The sequence below is a fragment of the Amphiura filiformis genome, chromosome 12 (assembly GCF_039555335.1).
Source record: "Amphiura filiformis chromosome 12, Afil_fr2py, whole genome shotgun sequence".
Taxonomy (NCBI): Eukaryota; Metazoa; Echinodermata; class Ophiuroidea; order Amphilepidida; family Amphiuridae; genus Amphiura; species Amphiura filiformis.
The window spans coordinates 3,214,381-3,238,168 of NC_092639.1; the positions used below are offsets into that span (position 1 = coordinate 3,214,381).

General features: G+C 38.7%; 2 protein-coding genes across 2 annotated transcripts in view; one reads left to right on the forward strand and one right to left on the reverse strand.

Annotated features, from left to right (window-relative positions):
* LOC140165660 (UDP-glucuronosyltransferase 2A1-like) overlaps positions 1-23,788 on the forward strand; it is a 455,852-nt gene that overhangs the window by 392,240 nt on the left and 39,824 nt on the right. The gene's annotated exons all lie outside the window — the stretch shown is intronic.
* LOC140165657 (NLR family CARD domain-containing protein 4-like) lies at positions 9,484-16,882 on the reverse strand. The gene is made up of 5 exons (XM_072188954.1): positions 16,767-16,882; positions 13,821-13,934; positions 13,356-13,457; positions 11,622-11,813; positions 9,484-10,973 (listed from the first exon to the last, which is right to left on the reverse strand). Exons 1-5 carry the CDS (start codon positions 16,768-16,770, stop codon positions 9,490-9,492), a joined length of 1,896 nt encoding a protein of 631 aa, XP_072045055.1. The 5' UTR covers positions 16,771-16,882; the 3' UTR covers positions 9,484-9,489.

Here is a 23,788-nt window from a genome sequence, read left to right on the forward strand (position 1 = left end):
CGCTGGAAGAATACGCCGAGAAATTTGGACTACTAGCAAAATTTTGCGAATTGATGTGAAAATAAAGAAAATGGACGACAAATTTTCAAAAATTTATTACAGTCCAAAAGGATACTGGAAAGGCGTCTCAGCAATAGACAAGTTGGCAAAAGAAGCTGGGACGTCAAAAGAAAAAGCTGCGGACTTTTTGAAAAAGCAGACTATCTGGCAGGTCTACCTTCCACCTCCAAGGTACATCCCTAGGGCAAAATTCAGCGTGAGCACTCCCAACGAGGTTCACCAAGCCGACCTTCTTTTTACCTCACGACAGGCCTGGTAGAGGACGTAAGCTTTACAAATACGCTCTGACTGTGGTGGATGTTGCAAGCAGGTACAAAGAGGCTGAACCGCTGAGCTCGAAGGAGTCGGGGGAGGTTGTCAAAGCTTTCGAAAAAATTTACTCAAGAGGCCCGCTTAAATGGCCAACCCTTTTACAAGTCGATCCAGGAAAGGAGTTCATGGGAAAAGTAAACGAACTCATGAAAAAGCATAACGTGAGCGTGCGAAGAGGAGAGCCTGGTCAGCATAGGGCTCAGGCCATCGTGGAAAGATTCAATAGAACTTTGTCTGAAAGATTGTTCGGACATCAATATGCACAAGAAATCTTGATAGAAGCTCGAGGGGGAAAAGGAACGAGATCTACTGAATGGGTGGCGAGATTACCAGAAGTTGTGAAGGCTCTAAACAACGAAGAGACTCGTTTGATAGGAATGAAACCGGTTGATGCAATCAAAAAGAAAGAAGTTGTCGCTAAACCTTCGGCACCTACTAGAAACGCGAATGAAGAACGGGTGGCTTCAGGAGTTGATGTGAGGTATTTGTATCAACCTGGAGAGCTAGAGGGTGGTGATCGAAAAAGAGCGACTGATCCAATATGGTCTTTGGATTTGTATCAAATAGGGAGTGTCATCGCAAAACCCGGAGAGCCTATGATGTACTACTTGGAAGATGGTCCAAAAAAAGGTTTCGTTAGACATGTTAGACAAGAGCTGTTGATCGTACCATCCAACACTCAACTGCCTCCGGGTGGAGTTCTCAAGAGGTAGTGACCGTACGCGAAAGTGCGAATTCCATCCTCCGAGATCCAACGCTTTGTATCAAGGGGAGAGAGCGAGATCTTCTTCAAATGTATTCCATATATTTTATGCTTTTCACCTTTCAAAGCGTTCATACCATGTCGAAAGATCTTTGCATCATTCAAAGATTCTCTGTACAGCTCGTGAGTCAAGTTTTTCTTCACGACGCATTTTTGGATGCCCTTCGCCTTTTTAATATTTTTAACGCTAGTCAATATCGAGTACATTTTGGCTCTCAAGCCGACGTACTGATCGATCGGTTCCTCCGGAAAGTTGCTCGTGTCATAGAAGACAGCATCTTCAGCCATATCGCGATACATGTCATCGGTCTTGATGTGAACTAACAGAGAATCGGTGTCGGTGTACAACAACTCGCACTTATCTCCGTATCGCTTCTTCAGATGATTGTAGTAGAAGTCGTACATGTGCTGCTTGCTCAGATCGAGAATCGCCATCCCAACATAAATGGGTTTGTTCACTAACACTTTTTTTTGTGCTGTTCTACTCCAGCTAAGCTCGGGTTGAATATTCTCGCTCTCGAGAATGACGGTTTTGCCATGGCTTTTAGCAGCTTCTTATTTTCATCCGGGCAGCGATATAAACTTACGTTTACGTAATTTCGCACATTCTCCATCGTCTTTCCAAACACGGCGTTGTTCATCAGTTTGAAGAGATCCTTCTCAAACTCGCTCATCGCGTCTTTTCTGAGCTCGACATTCAGATCGATGTATGGCTTCATCCAAGGTGACTGATTGAATTTTATCGCTCTGTGAATTTTCTTTAATCGCATCCCTAATGAGAGATACAGCTGCAAAATCCTATAATCTAGCACGTATTTCTCTTTGTCAAACAGGTTCGGTACAAGTTTTTCGGTACTTAAGACGTTGTTATTTCCCACGAGATTCCTTTGATAATCCGATAACCACTCTTCTTGTACTTTCAAACGCTCCGGCGCCAAGGGGTAAGCATTGTGTGAATCGTGTAATTCCTTCGGGTACTCTAAAAAATACCCCACTTCAGAATCGCTGGGGTGCTTTTGGATTTTGTAGAAAGCCCCTCTAGATCCTCCTTCCATTTGAATCCTCCGGTCGGTAGGTGTTGGCTCATCGCCAAACCGTACAGGTTATTAGCATCAAAATATCCTATATGGCTCTTTTCCTTATCGGGATCGTAACCTTTTATCATCGGGTTGTTCGCTTTGGCATATCTGCCGGATACCATAGAAACACCTCCGCGCTTGCCCTTCTCAAAAAAAAAAAAGTATACATATCGTAATCCGTCAACAATTCGAGCTTGACATCAGTCTTTTTTAGCATCGCATCCCACCCCAGACTGGGACCACTGATATAGTGCGCTGGATCTAGCTTGTAATGTTTGAGAGACATAGCTCTAAAGTTTTCAAAGATATCCGCGAGTAGAGTGACATCGGTTTTGAGGTAAACATCGTGATAATCACCCATGTTTTTACAACCAAAAGTTTTCCAGACTTCTTGAGCATGCGCGTAATTCTTGTCGGAAATGTGATCATCTATCAGCGAGCTGTAAAATGTATCCTTGGGTGGTAATTGTGTTTCTTCGAAGCGCTCCCAGCTGTCCATGTATTCGTACGGATACACACCCTTGATGTGGCAATGATCCCTTACTTTGTCTATTTTACCTTCTTTAGTCAGTGACTTATTGCATATGTGGCAAAAGGTAGCCTCATCAAACAGACAAAAATCTTGTCTCGTCATTTTCATTGGTTTTATGTTTTTTAGGACTTCGGTTATTTTGGCTTCTTCCTCTTTCACGCACTCGAGAAATTTCTTGTCAGCGTCTTGCCCCCTGTAACTGATTGTTTTTTCAGTATGACCATCGCTTCTCACGACAATGTACGAAAAACTACATACCTCGTGCAGGTGTGTTTTTTGCGTATTCTTCACTTTCTGTTCTTTCACCTTGGTGATCAAAGACTCAAAGTCGGCGTAGATGATGTAGGGTGCTTTTAATTGATTTCTAAAATTCCTAAATTTCACAAACATTTTACATCCTAAAATCTCATCCTTCGACAGCCACTCTTCTTTTCTATTGCTATCCTTCCACTCGACCAGATACATTTGCTTCCCTTCTTCCCATTTTTCATCTACAATGTCTTTTATGGGATAGTTTGGCATTTCGACTTTAGCGTCCGTTTCTACGGGGCCTTCGCATTCTGGGTAATGTTCTTGTAAAAGTTCTTGCTTAGAAAACCCATGAAGACATTTGTCACAAAAGTACGTTCTTGCTTTGTGATTATTCATATCGCTGAGAAATCGATCTAAATTCCTGATCAAAGTGTAGTGAGAATTATTTCTTTCCTCTAGGAGCAAGAGGTTGATTCTGGTAATTTCGGTTGGTTGTTTGCTTAGATGTATTCGAGCGGGAGTACTACCCTCTAGAGTAAAGACATTGAATGCCACGTCGTTTAGTTTCTCCACTCTCTTAAGTTTTTCAACCGGAATAGGAGTGTTTGGTTCGAATCCTTTAAGATTTAGCCCTTCATACTTTGAATAGTTCGATGTTCTTTCTGGGTTTTTTTACAGGGTATTTCCACGCACGATAGCACCAATCTAGACAGTTATTGTCCTCTTTTTGTCTTTCAACCACTTTGGTAACTCGATGTACGAACCACCGAGTCTTTGGATCGGATTGTACTCCCATATGTCAAGGCACAATGCTTCTATACGTTCAACCCACCACCAAGATCCGAGCTTGATAAACTCTTCGATTTTGTTCGAGATAATAGAAAATTGTTCGCTGAGATCAATATCCTCCTCGCTCAATAATAGTCGCCGTCCGTGATTAAAATAAGCAGGCATGGTTTCTATTTCATCACCATTCGTTCTTGCCATCAAAATTTGAAGGCACAGCAAAAAATTAAAGCCCTTCATCTTTTTCAACTGTTCTTTGAGTTTAGCGATAATTTTCTCTTTACTCCGCTAAAAAACTTGTCAGGGTCCTTTTCGAGAATGTGACCTTTGGGTACGTTCATTTGAAAATTTTGTATGCATTTTCCTCTTGTGCACGCGACTCGCTCAAATTCAAGCGCCCTTCTTCTTCTTTCCAATGAGAGTCTAGGAGCTGGTACGGGTCTTTGGGTTTGAGTGTGGGGAGTTGGTATTGGTCTTTGGGACCGGGGAGCTGGTATTGGTCTTTGGGACCGGGGAGCTGGTGTTGGTCTTTTGGTTCGGAGAGCTGGTGTTGGTCTTTGGGTTCGGGGAGCTGGTGTTGGTCTTTGGGTTCGGGGAGCTGGTGTTGGTTTTTTGGTCCGAGTAGCTGGTGTTGGTCTTTGAGATTGGGGGTGTTGAAGTATCGGTAGATTGCCTGTTTCTCGCAACAAATTCGTCAAATCCTCTTTATTCAAACGGTAATAACCCCTCAGGCCAGCATCTTTGGCTATGGAGCGTAATTCTTTTACGGTCGGCACACTTTATTTATAGTAACTATTTTTTCCTTAAGCATTTTTTTTTTGCTCAATGAAGTACCGTTCATAGACATAGCTCTGTCAAAGTGGACGTGCGGAATTCGCGAATTTGTCCATGAACCCAATGAAGGACGTTCATAGACATAGCTCTGTCAAAGTGGACATGCGGATATTCGCGAATATTGAGCTTCAACCCCCACTTATATTCTACTTGGGGTGTATTGTCCATCCCTCTGTCTACGCTTATGAATAAAAATGATGTGACTTGACCTTGGACATGCATTTATTAATTAAAATTGGATTGGAATTGAAATAATTGTGAGTAATGAAGAATTTAATTGGATTGGAATTTAAATTAATTTTCTGGAGTGAAATCACCCGGGGAAATGATACTATTCTGTAATAGTGGGCACAATTATATTCCACAATTGTTTCTTGCAGATGGCATTAGCAGTATTTCTATGGCACGTACTTTTAACAATTTGTTACCAAAATGTATGAAGTTTTCTGTTTTTATTTGTTTGCTTGCTTGCCTTTTGGTTTGTTTACAAAAATAGGTGCATAGAATAAAGAGGTGACGTTGAACATCACAAAACAATCACCAAACTGAATGATAACATCATAGCATATAAATACGATTTATTTGTCCATCAAATATACAATTATACAATATATTTTGTACAGATTAATCTATACTTATCTATTCTTTAAAATGCAGGAACAATAACACCTGACGTTGCAAGGTGATATATGTGACCGTACACCACGAATGAGCCGTAAATGTCCTCAATTGTTTTCTGAGTTACAGTGTAAAATGGACATGAAGGTCGTATTCATAGGTACCTCCATTTGGTGCTACGTGTACCTCATTTAATGAGATACACGTAGCACCAAATTGAAATACCTATGAATATGACCTTCATGCCCATTTTACACTGTAACTCAGAAAACAATTGAGGACATTTACGGCTCATTCGTGGTGTACGGTCACATATGGCTTATCTCGAGGCGTTATAGTGTAAAGAAGCTCAAATAGCTGCCAGCTATCAGCTATTTGAAAAATTGGAACAAATTGTAGTATGGTATGAAAACAAATATGGACTTGCTGTCAGGACTCGAACCACCAACTTCGCATTATTAGCGGCACGGAGTGCTGAACAAAAATCAAAATACAGGTGTATAGAAAACTACAGTACAATAATCAAAATTAATTATTTGCATATTAATCTATGGCCATGGGAATAGAAGTAGTAGATTTGCATCCAGAAATTTTTCGAAATCCCATGCGGCTTTTTTTTTCATTTATTCATTATTCATTATTTCTATTATATTAGGCACAAACGAACTACCCCCATTCACGCTGTACAAAGTAAGAAGTAAAGGAGCCGGTTAGCACGCCAGGCACCACAAAGCATGCAAAGTGCATAGCATGGGAATTTTGGTGATCCCCGTTATCTTTTTTACCGTTTGAGGCAGTATGGCGCTGCTCATTAAATATTCATGAACCCAATCACGTCACATTCACATGGTCTTAATCGGTAGCTCGGAGTGGTTGGGATAGACCAGGCATGTTTTTATGAATGAAATTATGACCTTAACAGGGGTCAGGCATTAGCATATTCATGTGGTGTTTTTTATCAAGATGGCTCCCGGGACTCGCGGTGAACAGCCAACACGGGTGAACAACATCATTGCAGACTCATTTTCACGGTTTTTACGACTGTTTTACCAACTTCAAACTTGCAGATTTTATGTTTGAAAGCCATTTTTTCTTGTTTCTGGTAAATAATGAATTTTTTTGCAAATAATGAAAAAATATGCGGTAGGTTTTGGAGCATGCGGGCGGTGGACGCAAATCTACTACTTTAATTCCCATGGCCTATTATAAAAACGCAGGGTGATACACCTCGTATAATATAACAGAGGCGTTAGTGCAAAGATTTCAAATAGCTGCTATAGCCATTTGAAAATTTTGAACAAATTATTGTATTATGACATGAAAAACACAATAATGTCAAAATGTATTTGCTGCCAGGACTCGAACCAATGACACCCGCATAGTACTACTCTCTTAAATTGCCCGATTGAATATTCAATCAAAAAGATTTGAATTTTTCAATCAAAAGGAGTGATTCTCAATCTCTTACAATCTTTTAGCGATTAAAGTTAGGGGCAAATCTTTTTCGATTGAATTTTCAGTAGAAATTATTGATTTTCATTGTTTTTCAATCTTCTGTTATTCCAAATTAGGGACAAGTCCTTTCCAGTTGAAAAATAAAAGATTGAAAATGTTCACTCTAAAACAGTTTGAAATCTCATTTCAAACATATGCAACACATGTCATTTGGCAGTACATTAGGAGAAACACTTGATTAGATACCCAACAAACACAAAAACGTTTTTATATAAGTTATAGTTTGGCTTTTGGTTTAGGTAAAAACGTTTTAATAACATTAAAATGTCGGGTTATATAAAGGTCATGAAACGTTTTATAACGTTTTGTATAAAACACACTGCAACAATATTTTTAAAATGTTTTCAAAATATTATTGTAAACTATTTTTGCAAATATTTTCTACCAAATATTTTGTCAACATTTAAATAACATTATGTTAAAATATTTGCACCCAGCAAACACAGAAATGTTCTTAAAATGTTTTTTTTCAAAACGTTTTAATAACATTTAAATGTCGGGTTATATAAAGGTCATGAAAACGTTTTTAAAATGTTATTGTAAATATTTTGGGCAAACATTTTTCGCAAAATATTTTTTCAACCCCAAAATAACATTCTGTTTAGAATGTTTTGTATCAAGTTTTCAAAAATGTTTTTGCAATGTTATTAAAACGTTTTTATACCCTTTATATAACCCGGCATTTAAACGTTTTCTGTAAAACATTTTTGTTTGCTGAGCAGTAGATTATCAAAAAATGTTTTTAATGTTATGTAAACGTTTTATAACGTAAATATACCATTTATATAACCCGACATTTAAACGTTTTCTGACAACCTTCTATAACCTTTTGCGAATGATGTCGAAAACGTTTTGTGTTTGCTGGGTAGTGAAATCAGTCTACAAAGAGAGTAAGAGTGAACAAAAAATCAATCTATTTTTCAATCTATTTAGATCGATTCCTATCATCAATCGTTAAAAGATTGACTGATTTCAATCGGCCAATTTAAGAGAGCTATAGTCCCGGTGCCCCACCACGGGGTGCTTTACAAAAATTGCTCCCCCTTGGCTTACCAACGAAACCATTTCCCCACCCTTTGTTGTACATAACGAACTGATGTAACACAGAAGAATGCAAAATCTAAAGAAATGGACGGGACGAATGGAGGAAATGTAAATACCTATAGGCACCCTCATACACCACCAGAAGAAAAGGTTTAGCAATTGTAGAATTAAGGATAATTAGGAATAAATCGATATTTACGTCATAAGCATCTTTGTCTGCAACAGTGAGCTTTGGACTAATTTCTCTTTGGCTACTGACAAAATTACTAGACATGGAAAAATAAAACAAAAAAGATGAGACTCCTGTTATGGCTAGGTCACCGGCCTCATCAGACTTCCACGCAACACCCCAGCATCAAGCGCATATCAAAGGTCAGTCAAAAGACTATGAAGGCCAAGGGGTAAACCAAGAACTCTGACCCCCGGCTCTGTCCACATCTTGATGAACTCTATCGTTAGCCTGCTTCGCTATACTGAAGTACCATCATCCTCGTCGAACTGTGCAATTGCTGCCCTCAGATTGGATAATCTACCAATATGACGTGGTCGACAAGATATCGAGATTGACATTGGTCCTCTTTCAACAGCTCGACGCTTTACCAAAGCTGGCAAGTCCCAATTGACTGCTGGCATACAAGCGTTCAGAAAAGCGCTACCGGGATCTCCTTCTGGGACCGGAAGGGATTGAAAATCCATGATTGTTAACTTTGGCAGGTAATGGATTGATCTGAACACGGCTTCCAGTATCTCAAATCCATTACCGGGATTACTCTGTTGTAGTGCACTAATTTTTCTCATGGACACCATGATGGTTTCCATACGTGGCATGTATTGGAATCTTTCTATCAGTGCTAGTACACCGCTCTGTGTCAAGTTACATTCCATAACTATCAATTTACGGAGGAATGGGCAGTGCTGTAATTGTCGAGCGATCGTCACCATGCAAGGCCCAACATAATTCCACGATATATCCAAATTCTTTAACTTGCCAGCTCTGGGGAGCAAATCGGCTAGAACTTGAACATCGCTCTCTTGTAGCTTAGCATCACGCACAACGATATTCTCAAGTGAAGGCATCAGAGGTTTTAGATGTCGAATTGCTTCACCAATTGTGGTGCTCACCGCCTGGAAGGTTTGAAGGGACGACCTAATCTGAGATATCATTTGTGCGGCGCCTTGCTGTGTTAACGATACATTGGTGAGAATCAAAGACTTGAGAAACGTCTGTCTTTTCATTGCATTGCCCATGATTTCTGGATCGAAATCAACGTTACCTAGCTCTATCTTCCTGATTGACACACTGCACTTTGACCCACGATACAAGCTACCAATGACACCAGATGCATCGAGCTTTTCTCTAGCAAGAACGGTTATGTCCTTCAAATTCGACAATTTTCTGACTCTCTCCGTCAATTGTAGCATCTGAGACTCACTAGGTCGAGTCTCTACTACCTCAGTTTCCCAACTCAACACAAGAGATTCCACCTGGGTCATTTCGTCTAATGTCTCCACTATAAGACCAAATGAACCTGAGCTACAAAAGAGCTTCAATTCTTGAATCTCGGACAGAATGGAGTGTGCTTTGCTCTTGGACACCATCTTAACAAGGTAGTGAAAATACGTTAAAGAAGACGGAGGATTCTGACGGATTTCCACCACTTTCGATTGAAAGAGAGGTTCAAACCACGAATGCACTACTTCATATTTGAGCCCACTTTCACGAAGCATGCGGAAAAGTGGCCAAATATCTTTTCCGCGGTTTGTGTTATTCCACCTATACGAAGACTTTCCTCTGTACGATACTTGAAAACTTGAACCACGTGAGGCAAAATCAATGACGCTGCTTTCTCACTCATACCGCAGCAAAAGGTCAACAACTCTACCTGAGCAAAGACTTGCGAATCGTCACCAATACGCTGAAGATACGACTGGAATAAATCGACATCATTATCGGCAAGGGCTGCCCAGAAATATGCCGCACAGTACTCTTGGACAGATTTATGCAAGAAGCTTATCGAATTGCTGACGTTCAACTTTGATCTCAACCGCTCTTTTGTCAGCAGGCCAGCTTTGCAGGCTTCCATTAAGACTTCCGCAGGGAAATCACTTTCCAAGAAAACAAGTTTTCCCTCTGATGTAAGACCATCCAAACCTACTCTTCCCAGATGAGAAAGAACTTCTTCAAAGTCATCATCTTTGTCGGTGACATCGGCACTTCTTCGATATCGTTTCCATAAGTACAGAACAGCTTGCTCGTACAGTGCTGTATGAGTATCTGGGAGCTTTTGAGCATCACTCCACAGCAGACACAGCATCAGTAACATCACCGGAATTTGTGCCAAAACTTTAATTGACGGAGACTGCTCTAAGACTTTGATCAATCTCTTGGCCTTCGTTTGACTATCTTGGAAGAATTTCTTGATATAGACTTCAACGTTTTCCTCAGAAAACCCACTGAGCTTTACGTGGATGTACTGCTTCTGGTGTTCTCCCAAGTCTTCCACCTTCTGTGGTCTAGTCGTGACAACTACACAAGCATCTCTCAATTTTTTATTAGCTAGTATGCTTTCGATGTCCCCTGTCACCTTCTTCTGAAGTCGCTCCATCGGATATTCGTCAAGACCATCGAGCAGGATCAACGTTTCCTTACTGTGTGCTAGGATAAAATCTTCTAGATGCTGCTTTGATATTTGTGTATCTTGTGGAAGAATTTGATCAACTATCGCATCAGTCAGCGTTTCATTGCTTTCAATCTCCCTCAAGCTAAGTATGAACAGTAATTTGTATTGGTAAAACACATTACTTACTACACTACCCCCACTATCATGGTACTTGGCCCAATCGTAAGCTATTTTCGCCATTGCGGTTGATTTACCACTTCCTGCAAACCCTCTCAGTAATATTCTACTTGCCCTTTGACCTGTTCTACTTTTAAGCGCCAACATATCTTCAACTCTTTCAATATCTTCCCTACTACCTCTTAACGATTGCTTCTCGTCTACTGCTAGTGTAAGGTTTACAAATATAGTGTCCATATCTATCACCTCATCTCCCCATGGCAACAATTGGACGGTTCCCATTTCTTGTTGGTAGAATGTCTGAAGCTCCTGTTGACATACCTCAAGATCCAATGAATTGGATCTGACGGACACATGGGACGTTAGGCCAGTTACCAAATCTGTGGAAAACAAATTATTTGTTATTTTTAAATATTTCGTATTGGACACTCTTTCCGTGCATTAAAGACATGAGGCAAAGGGTGTAGGCCTGTACGGAATGATACCTCTGATTGGCGTGCATGCGTAGATAGTGGTCACTGGACTCACTTACTCACATGGGCTGAGTACGAGAACCGCACCTTGAGCTACTTTGTGTATGACCACCACATATCACTCACTCAGCATCCATATTTACCTTGAATTCAGGCAACTCGTAACCAAGGTTGGGTGTGAGTTTTAGTTAAGGTGCAGAGTGGATGCCCATTGACCTTGGGGATCTGGTTGTCATTCGCACAACAGTCTTACAACGTAGTTGTCATGCGAAGAACAAGGTTGTTTATATGACATCTATGCTCTGCAGCTTCTCCACATGACAACCACATGCTAAAACTCTTCATGTCCTTTCCATGTGATGTGCGGCCGTGTATGTCTTCATTGATTACCGGGTTAGCTTGACACATCTTCAACATATTACACGACCAGTTATACTAATATTTCAAAGCCTTGTTTTGTTTTGTGTTTATTAACGAATTGGTTTTGATCGGAGTGAAAAGATCAAAACGATTGAAAAATTAAGACACTTGATAGCACAGCTAAATTTGTTTTACCTTCGTGATGCACTGAAACCTTTTGTTCTACGGCTTTGACGATTTTGGGCAGCTCTTGCATCATGGTTTCGTCTGTTTGTACGTCGTAGTAGAGCAGCGGGTTAATCAGCAGCCCAAGCCACCCTGTAGGCTGGTATTCTTCATACTTCAGTGGAATGATAGGTTTCTTGAGGTAATCACCATATTGGGCCTCTAAAAAGGGAGATGCATGCACAAATTATTCACAAATTAGTGCAATCTGTTTTTGGGTCAGGCTGGGACGAGGGTTATGTATATGGCCTGAGGGTTGATGCCAAGGGTTATGACTAGAGTAGAGGTTAGGAATTAATGGCCAAGTGGTCCAAAAAACGTGTAAGACAAACGTGTAAGGTTACACGTGTAAGATTGCATCTTACACGTGTAAGGTTGCATCTTATACGTGTAAGAATGAAGCGGGATTCTTAAATCGACGAATCACACAGTGAAAAAATCACAAACAACCTATCATCTCACACGTAACAAACGTCGACCCATACTGCAGTTACTGTCCGTTTTCCTATACACAATACACAGTGCTCTCACCATTGACGCGCGACCTTTACAAATAGTGTATGTTAGAAGTATATTGCATTTGCCTAGTTAACATCACTGTGTGAAAAATAACCGGCCAATATTTAAACTATTCTCCAAACTTCTAGCAAATATATTTCTCTAACATGACCTAAAATTACAGCTAGGTTAGATGTTCAGAAATAGTCGCACTTTCGTAGAATATGAGCGAGGGCAAAGCATAGCTAGCTCATAGCTAGCCAACTCCCCGTGTTAATTGAATGGAGATTTGACCGAAAATATTGAGCTATATTGGTAACGGACCGCTCCGTTCTGAAGGATGCCACAAAAAACGGTACAAGCTACATTTAAACTATTCTATGAAATTCTAGAAAATATAGTTTTGTAACATGTCCTATATTTTTAGCTATTATTTAGGTGTTTGGAAATAGTCGCACTTTTGTGTTTTAGAAAGGATATGTAAACGACAGATAACACCAAAAATATGAAGAAATTATTTCCAAACCGTGTTAAGTCAACAATCATTATGTTGCTCATTTTCAAGAATGCTGGTTAACAAAAAGCAGGCCATTGTCTCATTTCGTGAACAAAGGTCCACATACCATTGTTTCCTTGCGTTTCCTTTATAATCAGTTACCCAACTGAAGCTGTATTATAGCACCTCATAGCGATACCGCACATATAAAACAGACACATGTGCACAACCAGAGAAGATCCGATTTAATCAGTTGAGCTGTTTCAATGAGTGTTATCTTGGTGTAATAGCTTTTAATGGGGTTTAAGTCCTGCAAAGGTCGAGATGAATTCTACTGTAGACATGACTGCATCATGCAATAATATGTAAAGACGTTTTGAGATTTGTATCACCCACGTGATGGACGATACGTGGTATTATTGGCGGCGTCGTAAACGAAGCATTTTTAAAATTTATATAAGTGCTACAATGTCCTGTATTGTATGCCGAAACTCAGTCATGAATTAATTGTTCCGACTGTTGATCTGTAAAATGTCAAATAAGCCACCCTGCTGCAAACTTACTTTATGAACAGAAAACCGATTCAGTCATTAGATGAACTGATTTTTTTTGCTACCAAACTGAGTTTAATTCTTAGTGGGTGAATTTCAACCATGACTGAGGAGCATGAATCGAAATTTGATTCATCATAAATGTTTTCAGGCACCTACCTTTCTTGCAACTTGTACTCGTTTGGTATTTGCTTGAAAAACATGTCAGGATAACGGATGCTTTCTCAACGGCTTCAGACATGCGATCGTCAAGGTTGCCCTCTGTAAAAGGTACAAAACCGTAATGTTGTTGTAAAAATCATGTTAAACGGGTTGAACCCGCAGCCCAACGTTTAAATTTAAAATATTTTCAAAGCAATAACAACAACACTACATGTGTACACCATATCAACTGGAGACGAGGTTGACGTGCGGACCATCCTGGGCATCCTCCCTTCAGTTATCAAGACAATCAAAGTACTTAGCGGACCAAAAAGATTTAATCCTGATTGGAGGTCTCAAGTATGCTAAGGAGATTGTTGGAAATACGTGCACAAATCACACAAAGTCAAATGTCATGGAAAAAACAATAGCCTCATTAGCATAAGGACGTCAATATGAAAGGACGTGCATCTGATTACTCACGCATCTTGTCAACATCCATCCACACAGCGTATCCAGCCTTCATTAGCTCATCTTTCAGTTTCAGCATCCGTTTTTGTGCATCCCACTGGTAGCTAATCATTACCAGTGGAGGATCTGTAATATTGTAGGAATATCAGAATTATAAGTTTGAATGTTCTAATGCACTTTGATGAACCAAAATACATTGTGAAAAAAGACATGATGGTGCTGTATTTGTTCCAAATGTTATCAATATTTACAATAAATTTGATCAACATCCTAAAATGATTAAATATCAGATTATGTTGTTCAAGTCCAAAGATTTACTCACGTTTTAGACGTTTCATCTTCCGTGCGGAAGATTTCATCAGTAATGCGCCGATACAGCCGCTGCACCACCTCTGGTCCTCCTACTCTCATCCCCAGGGTGTGTAGCACCATTTCTGGCCATGTGGATCAGAAAGCGGGGGGACAACGTCATCAATCGCGATGAAGGAACGTATTCTTTGAGTCATGTATACGATCAGCTTCTGCAAACAACTACACACCCTGGGGATGAGAGTAGGAGGACCAGAGGTGGTGCAGCGGCTGTATCGGCGCATTACTGATGAAATCTTCCGCACGGAAGATGAAACGTCTAAAACGTGAGTAAATATTTGGACTTGAACAACATAATCTGATATTTAATTTAATTATATCAGTCCTGATGAACTTATTCAAAGAGATCCTAAAATGATGCACTTTGGAAGGTTTAGTCATCAACATATGATTATATTAACACTTCATCAAATGTATACACCCTATTAGCTCAATCATGTCAATCGGCAGAGTATCGTTCTTGCATAGTCAAGGTCCCTGGTTCGAATCCTGGTAGGTAAATTAAAGTAAGTGACTTGCATAAAACCACGCTAGGCAATTTTGATTCGTTGTAAATAAAGAGCCACTACTATTTTTGATTTTTTTTTAATTGATTTTTTTTCTCATTGGGCTTATTTTATCAATGGTTGGATCAACGTTGGCTAATGGTTGATCAATGGATGGATTAATAACGTTGGCCCAAAATCAAAGATTTGATGTTGACCCAACGTCACAAATTACATCTGCATACGGTTGGGTCAGTGTTGGATCGACGTACTTGGCCGAATGTTAGAAGTAAAGACTAAGTAAATAACGTTAGACAAACATTGAAGAAAGAACGTTGACCGAACGTACAAAGGTCAGTTCGCCTACGTTGGCGTAGTGTTGCTATGTGGGTAACCATGGTTACCATAGCGTTAGGGGTGGTGCAATAATTGTGTACCTACGGGGTGGTGAATTAGAGAGGGGTGCAAAGATTTTTGGCAAGCCAAAAGGGGGGCAAACATTTTTGGCAGGTCGAAAAGGGGTGGGGGTTCAAGCGATTTTTGGCAGGTCAAAAAGGGGGGGGGGGACGATTTTGGGCACATTATTTTGGGCACTATATTACGCCTTAAAAAGGTGTAGGAAATCATTAGGAACACGTTCAAATACGCAAAATGTCCTGCTCGCTGCGCTCGCATTATATGATAAGACACTTTAAGGTTAGTGTGTAAAGGGGGAGGGCAAAGATTTTTTGGCACGGTCAAGGGGCGATTTTTGGCAGACCACTTTGAGAATTCACCACCCGGGGGTACACATAACTATTGCACAGCCCCTTACCACTGCTTACACACGGTCAATTTTGAGTCGGTACTCTGTGGGTATAATCTCTTTTGTAAAAGTAGATTAAAATGTTTGAATGTCCCATATACATGGTAATTCGTTCATTTTTTTTGTGGTTAGCCTGGGGTAAAGTGCGGAATTAAAAGTATGTCTTGATAAAAAGCATGATGCAGTCATGTCTACAGTAGAATTCACCTCGACCTTTGCAGGACTTAAACCCCATTAAAAGCTATTAAACCAAGATAACACTCATTGAAACAGCTCAACTGATTAAATCGGATCTTCTCTGGCTGTGCACATGTGTCTGTTTTATATGTGCGATATAGCAATGAGCTGCTATAATACAGCTTCAGTTGGGTAACCGATTATAAAGGAAACGCAAGGAAACAATGGTAGTGGACCTTTGTTCACGAAATGAGACAATATGGCCTGCTTTTTGTTAACCATCATTCTTGAAAATGAGCAACATAATGATTGTTGACTTAACACGGTTTGGAAATAATTTCTTCATATTTTTGGTGTTATCTGTCGTTTACATATCCTTCCTAAAACACAAAAGTGCGACCCTTTGTCAATCACCTACAGTACCCAAGTTCGGCATACTATATAAGAAACTCATCATGATGATTGCCAGAGAATAGTTTAAATGTAGCTTGTACCGTTTATTTGTGGCATCCTTCAGAAGTGAGCGGTCCGATACCAATATTTTCGGTCAAATCTCCATTCAATTAACACAGGGAGTTGGCTAGCTATGCCTTGCCCTCACTCATATTTTACAAAAGTGCGACTATTTCTGAACATCTAACCTAGCTGTAATTTTAGGTCATGTTAGAGAAATATATTTGCTAGAAGTTTGGAGAATAAGTTAAATATTGGCTGGTTATTTTTCACACAGTGATGTTAATTCAGGCAAGTGCCCATTCTTCCAACATACATCATTTGTAGAGGTCACGCGTCAATGGTGAGAGCACTGTGTATTGTGTATAGGAAAACGGACAGTAACTGCAATGGTTGATATGTTTGAACACATCGCAAACACAAAAAAATTATTACAATATCCGGGACTGAACAGTTAACCTAGAGAACTAAGTAAAATAATTTTCAATATCCGGGACTATTAATGAAACTGGAAATATAACCTTAAGATAATGACCCAATTAATATAAGTTGACAAAACTAATAAAGCTGAATGACAACCGTTGTTCAGTTTAAGGCAAACCAGTAATATAAAAGAATTTGAATATGCTTACTGTGAAAGGTACAATTTTCAACAAAATATGAACTTACCCATATTTAGTCGAACAGCTAGCGACAAGTCTGTACGATCATACAAACTTCATGGTTGTTAATTTTGGTATAAGGTACACTGTACAGTATAGTATCAGGGTTTATAGCAATTGTATGTGTTCATTCGGTACATGTACAACTTCCGTATTTCAAGCTTGGTTTCCTCTCATCTAGTGAGGTCATAGTTCAGTTATTACTCCTGATTCCAGAAAAATACAGCACCAATTTTTTTGGAATTAAAAAAATATTATCTTGTTTTCCCAAATAAACATAGCTAAATGCTAAACTTCGAGTTAGTTAACTTGCAATAAAAGTCAAATTTTAATATTTTTGCAATTTAAGATAAATGGGCCAAAAACATGCATGTTTTCTTACAAATGTAGTCACAAACTTCTAAGAATTTGCACAAGTCTAAGCATTCAAAATCTTGACATACTGCAGTTACTGTCCATTTTCCTATACACAATACTCTCACCATTGACGTGTGACCTCTGTAAACAGTGTATGTTAGAGGTATAGGGCACTGCCTAGTTAACGTCACTGTGTGAAAACTAACCGGCCAATATTGTTTGTACTCTCTGAAATTCTAGAAAATATAAGTTTTGTAACATGTCCTAATTTTTAGCTAATTTAGATGTTTGGAAGTATTCGTACTTTTGTGTTTTAGTCAGGAAGGGCACGGCATGGCCTGCAAAGTTCCCTGTGTAAATCGAATGCAACTTTTAGTGACTATCACTCATTTTGTGGACCGCTCTCTTCCGGAGGACAAACCACTTGACGGATATTTTTAGTACTTGCTGTCAATCAAGAATAATGTATACATTACATGTAGGCTACAAACTGAGTATGTGGGGCATCTGCAAATGTTCGTACCTCCCTGATATGTAAATGTCAGATAACAGCAAAAACAGCTCCTATATCTGTCCATAACTTGGGTCAGTGGAGAGATTCAGGGGATTTCAAGTGGGTGATTATTGATTGGCAAGTGACATATATACATATTTGGGCATAAGTGCAGCCCATTATTCAATGTGGAGGATGGACTAAACTTTATCGATTGAATTTGCTGGAGTCATTTTCTGTTGACCAGGTATAAGTACGGCAAAGGTCGAATCATGTTTGCTGTGCAGCATAACTGCACTATGAGTATAAGCCAAGAGTTTGCTCATAATTATTTTATTTTACGTTATTATTGATAATTATTTATGACAAAGATATTATTGATATTACGTTATTGGCAGAAATATGTTGGCTGGGGCCATCTGTCTAATTTCAATTGGACAATGTTAACCGTATTAGTCAATTGACCCCATCACAAATTGCGTTGATATTTGACACGTTTCTACCCATAAACGTTGCAGATACAGCAATTAAATTATACATAATAATAATAATAATAATTGTACAACATGATTGGGATATGTTTCGACTTTTGACCCATGTTTGATCTTGATTGACAGTTATTGACGCCTACCTACAATTATCAGAACTTTGAAGAGGGCAGTCCAAAGAAATTTTGTTCAGTATCCTTCAGGCAAGTCAGAAACACTTTCAAACATTAGTTTTAACGATCTGATCACGGAACATCAGCGTTGTTCCTCTACTAAATACATGATGTATGACGTAGTGATATTAATATTAACATATGTGACCGTACACCACGAATGAGCCGTAAATGTCCTCAATTGTATTCTGAGTTACAGTGTAAAATGGGCATGAAGGTCATAATCATAGGTATTTCAATTTGGTGCTACGTGTATCTCATTAAATGAGGTACACGTAGCACCAAATTGAGGTACCTATGAATACGACCTTCATGCCCATTTCACACTGTAACTCAGAATACAATTGAGGACATTTACGGCTCATTCGTGGTGTACGGTCACATATTAATGAAACCATTTCTTCATAAGAGGAGTTGGTCACACGAGACCGGATAGTAAATAATAAAAACAAAGGATAAGTTCATAAACAAGTGAATTGTTGCGTAGTCCCATACCTACTTGTGTTGTGTAACTTGTGTTGTGTACCGGTCTCGTGTGACCAACTCCTCTTATGAAGAAATGGTTTCATTAATATGTTAATATTAATACCACTACGTTGATATCCAACCTTCACCTGGTAGGTGTAACATGTCGGTCTAGAACCCCGGGTCTAAAATCCCCAGCCAATTCTATAACTAAAGCCACTATGAAAAGTACTTAAGGGGGTACTACACCCCTGGTCAATTTTGTGCCTATTTTTGCATTTTTCTCAAAAATTATAGCGCATTGGTGACAAGTAAGATATGTATATTATAGGGGCAAGGACTACAACTACTACACTGGAAATTCAGCAACTCAAGGCAAGTAGTTATTGATTTATTGATCAAATATTGGTTTTCCCTCATTTTTGAGTGTAACACCACAACTGTTATCTGTGCTGAAATAAAATTTCCAGTGCAGTATAGTTGTAGTCCTTGCCCCTATAATATACATATCTTACTTGTCACCAATGCGCTATAATTTCTGAGAAAAATGCAAAAATAGGCACAAAATTGGCCAGGGGTGTAGTACCCCCTTAATGGGCTATACACATAAAGGAAATTGTCATTTTGTCAGCCATTTTAAAACGACACAGGAAAGAAGGAATATTGTTTTTAGTGAAAAAGAACACACTAACTTTTCCTTAAATCACTGATAACACACTAAAAACTCCATTTACAATCGATTCAGGCCATGGAATTACGTTATCTTTGATTAAGCGTAATAGATTCGGCATTTTACGGCATAATTGCATGTGACCTTGAAGATTAATGTGCCACATACAATTTTGGAAACATACCATTTCGTGCTCAAGACACATGTCCCAATCATCATTATGATATGCAATAAAAATCGGTTCTAGAGACCTCCAACGAAACGTTTTTTTTTGCTATAGCCTAATCAACTGGACTTACTATTTGTGAGCCCAGTTGATTAGATTATAGTTCAAATATTATTACCTGGATGAATGACAATATTTTCACAAAGGGGCATCACGTGCTTTTAGTTTAGTTTAGTTTATTTTTCCGGTCGAGCAGTAATATATAATATAATAAGTAAATATATTAAATTATATAGAATAGTCATCCATTAGTTCTGATAGCAAAATGTTTTCCTTAAAGGGCATATATATTACTCGGACAACATCATATCATTGGCAAGCTAATATTAAGAGGACAATGAAAATGACTCCTTTTTTTTTTTTTTATGTCGTTTAAAATGATATTCCGCAAAAACCAACTGTGAGTTCCTTCGAACGAGACAGATTTGACACAGAAACTACAGTGATGTCATGATATGAATATTGCCAGCTTTGAGGGAATGGACTGTCAACACTGTCAATACACAGAACGCATACTGTTGTTTTTATCAGAAAAAACCTCTGAATCAAGTATTACAAATGTAATGTTTTTTACCCATACGGATATCAGGCAGCTTCTTTATTATATATTAGTAAATTGTGATATTACAATTCATATGTATATCAACTTAATGAGAAATACTTGGGACTAAAAATAAAAAAATTTATTTTAGATCAATTTCACCGTACGATCAATATTGTATTTATTATGCAAATAACCAATTTCCATGGCCCGGAAACTAACCTTTTGTTGTACCTTCCCAATTTCCCGTGTTAAAGGTCGCGCTTTACATACATCAATGAACATCAAAAGAGTTCTCCGAGAGCTCATGTCTTAGCTATGTAATGCTCGTGAACATATAGTCTCCTACACAGCCAGTTTGGTTACGCGTAACCAAACTGGCTGCGGAGGAGACTACTGTTCATTATAATGTACGTCATCAGTCTGCTGCATTGGAAATCAATTTCACATCGAACGCTGAAAAGGGCCGAACGAGCCAGCATTTTACCAACACAATTTGTCTTTTTTCAGGAGAAATACGAATAAACAAATTGCAACGAGTGTCAACTTGTAATGTAATAATTATTCTCTTCGAATGGAGTTAAAACTTGTTTTTGCAATAGATATGCCCTTTAATATCTGATACATGATATTTGGTGAAAATACACAAAAGTCGATCAAAATAATGTGAGTTACGATGAGAAAAAGAATAAAACAACGATTGGCTCTCCCAATACTCTCATTGTGTGCATATTTTCTTTTCACTTCCAGAGTTGATTATTAAGGATAAGAGCAACTTTACCAAATGCTAAGTTAATATGGTCACCATGGTAACGCAGCGTAAATTTTTAACCAAACCTTGGAAAAGCAAGGCAAATTTACGTGTCTGCTTGCGGCAAAATGTTTTTTGGTCCCAGTTGTGATGGGTTCTCCGTTTTCTCGACGTGTAACCAGAATACTTTGGTGTAACACTATAATCACAAAATAATAGCGTGCCTTTTTTAATTTCAAATCTTCGAGTTGGCGATTGAATGCATAATTCCCTGTTTCAAACACTTGACATTGCTTGAGGACCTGGGAAGTTGACTCGGATAGCTTGAGATTGGTTACTATGGCGACAAATTGTCGATTATTGCCTCGGGTTGTTGTCCAAATTTGCCAGAGATTGCTGTTGCAGCGAGTTACAACTTTCAGCAACTTTGGGCATACTCCGTTAGACATGTGGCCTTGCACAGTGACCTGTTTTTCAAGAACTTAAAATACATCGCCCAATCCCGGCACACGATGTAATTCGAAACGCAATTTAAGGCAGCTGTGCACTCGATCTCAATTCATGCATGAAGTAACTTCTTAAAAGGAGTATTTCGTGATCCTAGCATCCTCTTTTTATGACATTTTTCAGTACATATCCACGAAAAAAGCATATTCCCAAAATTTCAGTTGATTCCGATATTGCGTTTGCTAGTTATGCATGATTATGTGTATTACACTGCTCCATAGACAATACGTTGTAATTTCGTTCTGGTGCACCAGAACGAAATTCAAATTTCACGATATCTTTGCTAAACGAATTAATCTGCAAGAAATATTTTGTACATAAACATTATGTAACCAGAGGTTTCCAGTGATATAAAAAAAAAATTTTGAGAAAAGTGGGGGATGAGGCTGTGGATCCCGAAATGCCCTTTTAATTATTCACGCAAGAGATTTAAAAGTATACATTTTAAAGGCAAGACATCAAGAAATATAAATACAAATTTGGTGTAAAAATAACAATTATGGACAAAATCACATCAGAACAACAACAACAAAAAAAAAACTCTTTCCAAATTAAGACTTCATTCCAAAAAACCTTTTTATCATTATTATTATTGACACAGCTGCGTTAAGCGCATATAGCCGTAGGGGCCTATGTTATTCTTAGGTTTCTATGCACAAGTCATCATCAGATTACCCAGAAGGGACGTGTAAAAAAACACAAAAAACACTGATTGTATTATACATGTATCTTCAACCAGTCTAGGCATAAACCTTCATATTGTTGCATTATTTTAAACGTTAGAATATAGATAAACAGTTTGTGCAAGAAAACAGTCTGTTTCCAATGTGGTTGACTGTTTAATGAATATGACCATGGTCTGGGATCATACCCGTGCTATTGCTGCTCTTTGGTATGGTGTTGTTGGTGTCATTGGTATACCAGGTAACATCTTAATACTAATGACTCTGTATACCTCTACACCAAAGATGAAGCCAACTCAGATTGTCATATTTTGGCTCGCAATAGCGGATCTCTTTGGTTGCATCCAGTTGCCTCATCGATATATGCTAATGCATAAACGCAGCTACATGACAAAACTTATGCCCATCGTGTGTTGTGCGTTCGCAAAAGCGGTGTGTATATACGCTATCTACTGGGAATTGTTCCTTCTTGTTTTGGCAGCTTTCGAAAGGTATCAATCGGTGAAAACTTTTGATCGCAATGAGCTCGTTGGCAGACGGAGAGCTTTTAGACTAGTTGGTTTGTGTACTGTTGCCGTCGTTATTCTGTCTTTTACTCGTGCTGTAATGGGTGTAATACAAATAGATGGTGATGTAATGAATTGCATTTCCAATGATTATGAAAACAAAATGACTCCAGGAAAGGTAATAGTTACTACTATACCAGTTACAGTGTTTACTATTTTATTGTTAATACTGTACGTTAAAATTATAGTTATGTTACGAAAGAGAATATCACCTGATCAATCCTCCGGACAAGACCAGGATTCAAATCGGTCTCCAAAGAATCGGAGCTCACAAGTGAGGGGTTGTGAGGAACATACTGTGTCAAATGAACGCATTCAAGACATGAGAGGTACCTTGACTACCTCCAAACAGAGAGTGATGTGTACCACTTCAATACAGTTAGCTTTCACAGATCTTAACGATGTAGCAAACTTTGAAACTGATAGAAAGCGTCATTGTCTCAGTGATATACAACCATCAAGTTCTATTTGTCATGGTGAAAGAGACATTGACAACTGGCATCGAATTCCAGGTGTAGTTTCAGACCGTGATGAAAATGAGATCAATTATGGAAGTCCATCTAATGAGGCACACAATCCAATGTCGTCTTCATGTGTTGTTCAAACCGGTGATGATAGGACAACGCCACAAATTCCTGAATTTGTTACAGAACCACAGAGACAGTCAAAATACTGTCTAATTGGCAAAATTACTTTGATGCTGATCATAGCCAGCGTAATATGTGTATTCACCATTGGAATGATTTCTTTATCGAGATTTCTCGGTCAAAAGTATTTCTCATTTTTTGCGGACCTCTTTATCATCAATTATGCTGTGAATCCCGTTGTGTACAGCATTGTCAATGAAGGGTTTAGGAAAGATTGTGCTGCGTTTCTGCAAAAGTTAAAATTATACTGTAGAAACTCAGTAGAAGCTTAAAGTCACAATGTACGTTCTTATGATATGAAATGTATTCATTTTGATTTCAAATGCTGCGATATTTTCTTTTAGTAAGCCTTTATGTTGAATCCACGTTCTTTTGCTATCCACTGGGTATAACCCAAATTAAATGCATGTTCCCATTTTTTCTTCTGAACGAGATAGATTATTATTATTTATATCAGCCTTC